This window comes from Eimeria necatrix, genomic scaffold (genome assembly GCF_000499385.1).
Source record: "Eimeria necatrix Houghton genomic scaffold, Enh_scaff490, whole genome shotgun sequence".
Classification (NCBI taxonomy): domain Eukaryota; phylum Apicomplexa; class Conoidasida; order Eucoccidiorida; family Eimeriidae; genus Eimeria; species Eimeria necatrix.
In genome coordinates this window covers 22,501-27,482 of record NW_013654370.1, presented here as the reverse complement: position 1 = coordinate 27,482, position 4,982 = coordinate 22,501, and the positions used below count along the sequence as shown (strand labels likewise).

At 61.3% G+C, this 4,982-nt stretch overlaps 1 protein-coding gene across 1 annotated transcript; it reads right to left on the bottom strand.

The window, feature by feature from the left end:
- Window positions 1-311: 311 nt before the first annotated feature.
- On the bottom strand, window positions 312-1,760 carry ENH_00058030 (hypothetical protein, conserved; the record flags this gene model as incomplete). Its single annotated transcript, XM_013581787.1, has 1 exon — window positions 312-1,760. One exon carries the CDS (start codon window positions 1,758-1,760, stop codon window positions 312-314), a length of 1,449 nt encoding a protein of 482 aa, XP_013437241.1.
- Window positions 1,761-4,982: the final 3,222 nt, after the last annotated feature.

Below are 4,982 nucleotides of genomic sequence, written 5' to 3'. Positions count from 1 at the left end.
TTTGGGGGGGGGTTGGGGTTTGGGGGAGGGTTTAGGGTTTGGAGGGGGTTTTGGGGTTTGGAGGAGGGTTTGGGGGTTTGAGGGAGGGGTTTAGGGTTTGGAGGAGGGTTTAGGGTTTGGAGGAGGGTTTAGGGTTTAGAGGAGGGTTTAGGGTTTGGAGGAGAGTTTAGGGTTTGGAGGAGGGTTTAGGGTTTAGAAGGGTTGAGAAGGGTTTAGAAGAGCCTCCTAGAGCTCAAAAGAGCCTCTGAGAGTCCCTGCAAGCGGTTCCGGCCGCAACTAGGGTTTAGGGTTTAGGGTTTAGGGTTTAGGGTTTAGGGTTTAGGGTTTACTCTGGCGTGGAGAGCATCTCCGGAAGAGTAAACCCCCTTCATTTCGTTGAGGACAACTCCTTGGAGTTTGAGTTGGCAGCGAAAAGGGTTTTCGAGGCAAACCCCACAGTCTTTGGCGTAAGCAGCAAGTTCCTTCTCCCGCTGCTGCTGCTGCTGCTGCTGCTGCTGCTGCAGCTCCTGCTGCTGCTGCTGCTGCTGCTGCTGCTGCTGCTGGGAGCCGAGCAGCTGGAGCTGCTGCAGGCGCCGCTGCAGCTCCCGACGCGCCTCCCCCGCACCCGCCCCCGCCCCCTGCTGCTGCTGCAGCAACCCCCGCTGCTGCTGCTGCTGCTGCTGCTGCTGCTGCTGCTGCTGCGGCAGCAGCTCGAAGCGCCAGCCCTCCTGGCGCAGCGGGAGGCGGTCTGCTGCAGCAAAAGGGCGGAAGACAGCGTCGAGGAAGACAGCAGCAAAGTTGAAGAGGTCCTTGGAGTGTACAGACGCCGCGGGAAAAGCAGTTCTGTCGGGAAATGTAAAAGCATTCAAAAAAGAAAAAGTTGAACTTTTCAAAAGTTCCAAAAAAGGTTCTTTTAAAGGGAACTGCTGCGACCCCAGCAGCACGGCGTGTTCCAGGATGTGTGGGGCCCCACAGCTGTCAGCAGCCGGCGTCCGCAGAGCTATCATGAAGGCCTTTTCCTCCGCTGCTGCTGCTGCTGCTGCTGCTGCTGCTGCTGCTGCTGCTGGCTGCAGCAGCGTCACCTGCGCCCCAGAGTGCCGGTGCCGGTAGCTAGCTATGGCTAGCTCGTACTCCTCCACGAAGGCGTCCCGCAGCAGCTCGAACTCCGGGTGCTCTGCTGCTGCTGCTCTGCTGCTGCTGCTGCTGCTGCTGCTGCTGCTGCTGCTGCTGGGGGGGGGTGCAGCGGGCGGCGCTGCTGCTGCTGCTGCTGCTGCGGACGCAGGCGGCGGGCACTCCGCCGCGCTCGACAAACACGAACTCCGGGACTCCTCCGGGGCCCCCGCAGCAGCAGCACCTGCTGCTGCTGCTGCTGCTGCTGCTGCGGGTTTGCTGCTGAAAGCAGAGGCAGCAGCAGGAGCGAAGAAACGCGAACAAACGGCCCCGAGGGGCCCCATGGGGGGCCCCGCAAAGGCAGAGACAAAAGGGGACTGCAGGGCCCTTGCTGCAGCTTGAGATGCTGCTGCAGCAAAGGGCAGCAAAGGGGACAGCATCTTGCCGTGCTGCAGCAGCAGCAGCAGCAGCAGCAGCAGCAGCAGCTGCGACGGAACCCGCCGCAGCGACGGGACCCACGCAGCAGCAGCACGCAGGCGGCAGCCCCGGCGACGGAAGCTCAGCAGCCTGCTGCTGCTCAGAGGTGCTCGCGAAGTCCCGCTGCTGCTGCTGCTGCTGCTGCTGCTGCTGCTGTTGCTGCTGCTGCTGCTGCTCCCGCGACTATGCATCATAGAGAGGCAGCAAACAGGCCAGCTGCGGCGCAGGGAGCCGACGGCAGAAGAAAAGGGACAAAAAGGGAACTGCAGCGAAACAGTGCTGCTGCTGCTGCTGCTGCTGCTGCTGCTGCTGCTGCTGCTGCCTTGCGATGCTGCTGCTGCTGCTGGACTACGGGGGCGCTGCGGAAGGCAGGGAGGAGCAGCAGCAGCAGCAAACAAAGAGACTTTAGGAGAGCTATGGAGGCCGAAAATGCCAAATGTTATCTATAGATTAGGCGGGAAAGAAAGAATGCTGCATATTCTGCTGCTGCTGCTGCTGCTGCTGCTGCTGCGCGCTGCAGCAGCGCCCAAGGTTTGTCAATCCCAGAGCTTGGCTCCGTTTGTCTGCGCAGCAGCAGCTTCCTCCAGCTCCTCCAAACTCTTTTTGTTTTATTTTTGTTCTTTTATTTCAATTTAATTAATTCCATTTAACAGGCAAAAGCTGCTGCTTCCCAACGGACACCCCGCTGCAGTCGGCGCTGCTGCTGCTGCTGCTGCTGCTGCTGCTGCTGCCACGCTGTACATACACCTGAACGTAACGCAGCTACTTCCAAGTCCAGGGGTCCATCACTTTTAATTAAAACTTCTTTTCTGATCTAAAGATACTTCTAATTCTCCAGCTGTTGCTGCGCAGCCCCTCTGCTGCTGCAGCAGAGTTGCTGCTGCAGCGCAGCAGCAACTCTAACAAACCCTGCTCATCTCTTAGGCTCTCTTCTCCCCATTTTAAAACCCCCAGGCGCTGCAGCCATCCACTTAACAAACCCCTCAAACCCAGGGGCCCCCCAGCTGTGCGAGGGGCCCCACAGGGGCCCCTGGGGGGCCCCTGTGGGGCCCTGGGGGGCCACCGAGAGGGCCCCCTAGGGCCCCCCGGGGGCCCCCAGGGGGCCCCTGGGGCACTGGATGAGCACTCTGGAACCCAGGGGGCCCTTCAGGCAGCCTTGGGGGCCCCAAGGGGCCCCTTGGGGGCCCCCTGGGGGCCCCCGGGGGCTTCTCGGGGGCCCCTTTTGGGCCCTGGGGGCCCCTTGGGGCCCCCAGGGGGCCCCTCGGGGGCCCCCGGGGGCCCCTGGGGGCCCCTTCGGGGCCCTTGGGGGCCCCCTTGGCGCTGGCATTATTGGGGGAGAAAGAATAGCGCTGTGGGGTTTAGTCTTTAGGGGATAAGTATCTCTAAACCCTAAACCCTAGATTAGGGCCAAACCTAGGGTTTAGCTAACACTAAACCCTAAACCCTAGATTAGCCAAGGGATGAGCCGCTCTAAACCCTAAACCCTAGGCCAGTCTCATACCTAGGGTTTAAGCAACTCCAAACCCTAAACCCTAAACCCTCTCTTTCGACTAATTCGCCCTTCCAGTGTTCATATATGTTGTGCAGGGAGTTACGGCTTAACGTTAGGGTTTAGGGTTAGGGTTTAGGGTTTAGGGTTTAGGGTTTAGGGTTTAAGAGGTTGGCGCTAAGCCTCCTCCTCGAGTCCACTGGGGGCTGGCTCTGAGTCTCTCAGGTAGCAAAGGAAAAGCAGAACAGCAGCAGCAGCAGCAGCAGCAGCAGCAGCAGCAGCAACAGCAGCAGCAGCAGCAGCAGCAGCAACAGCAGCAGCAGCAGCAGCAGCAGCGGGATGTTTGAGGTCTTTGGCCACCAGCAAAAGGGGATTAGGGCCTTTAAGTCACTGGCCCAGGGTACTCCCGCTGCTGCTAGCTGCTGCTGCTAGCTGCTGCTGCTAGCTGCTGCTGCTAGCTGCTGCTGCTAGCTGCTGCTGCTAGCTGCTGCTGCTGCAACCGGCAACAAACTGGACCTTGGGGTCCCCCAGGATTCTCTAGGCCCTGGGGGCCCCCATGGGGGCCCCCCGGGGCCCCTGGACACTATAAGCCCTGGGAGCTCCCCTGGGGGCCCCCCTGGGGGCCCCCCTGGGGGCCCCCCTGGGGGCCCCCTGGGGGCCCCCCTGGGGGGCCCCCTGGGGGCCTGGTTTGTGCCTGGCAGCAGCACACAGCAGCAAAGAAGGGCTCTACAGTCACTGGGGGCCCCCAGGTAAGCTTGAGAGGCCCCTTGGGGGCCCCTAGGGGGCCCCCAAGGGGCCCCCCGGGGGCCCCTGGGGGGCCCCTGGGGGGCCCCTGGAGTGCTGCTCAGGGGCCCCTGAGGGGCCCCTGAGGGGCCCCTGAAAGAAATGGAAAGAAAAGAAAAGCCCCAAAATGGCGGCGCATGCATGCAACACTTTAGGGTACTGGGGGGCCCCCCTGGGGGCCCCCCAGTACCCTAAAGGCCCGCAGCTGAGCGCTGCCTTTTCATTCTTTAGCTGCATGCAAACTGCCATAGTCGTTTAATTTTCAATTGTGCATTCTAGGGTTTAGGGTTTAGGATTTGGGGTTTAGGGTTTAGGGTTTAGGGTTTGGGGTTTAGGGTTTTGAGTGGCCGGAGGGGGCCCCTGGCGGTGCCTCGTTTCAGCCCCTGACGAAGAGCGCAGGAACTTGGCGAAATCTCCCCAAATACAGACCTTTCAGGGTTTAGGGTTTAGGGTTTAGGGTTTAGGGTTTAGGGTTTAGGGTTTAGGGTTTGGCAGATGCTGTGACGCCTCATGTCCCGCCTGCTGAAGGTGGCCCAGGGCCCCGCCCCTCCAATGCTCGCGCCGTTGCGGCGGCTGCAGCTGCTGCGTGTGGCTTTGCAGCAGCAGCAGCTGCTGCTGCTGCTGCAGCAGCAGCAGCTGCTGCTGCTGCAGCAGCAGCAGCAGCAGCGACGCTGGCAGCTGGGCCTTTCTGGGGGCCCCCCGAAGCAGCAGCACGAGCAGCAAAAAGCCTCGGGGAGAACTCTAGCTGGCGAAGCGCGCACTTGGCTTCCTAGCAGCAGCAGCTGCAGCAGCAGCAGCTGCAGCAGCAGCAGCAGCAGCAGCAGCAGTCGATGGCTGCTGCAGCAACGGCGTTGCGCCCAGGCGCTGACCCGAGACTCTGTGGCTCTTGCGTGCGTGGCTCTCCCTTGCTGCTGCTGCTGCTGCTGCTGCTGCTATTGCTGCTTGTGGTTCTGTTCCCGTGGCTTTTGCTGCTGCTGCTGCTGCTGCTGTTGCTGCTGCTTTTTGTTCTGTCTCAGCAGCCGCTGCTGCTGTTACTGAAGCTTATCTTGCTGCCGCTCTCATCGCTGCTGCGCGTGCTGCATCTCTACAGCGTCTGCTGCTGCTGCTGCTGCTGCTGCTGCTGCTGCTGCTGCTGCTGCTTGCC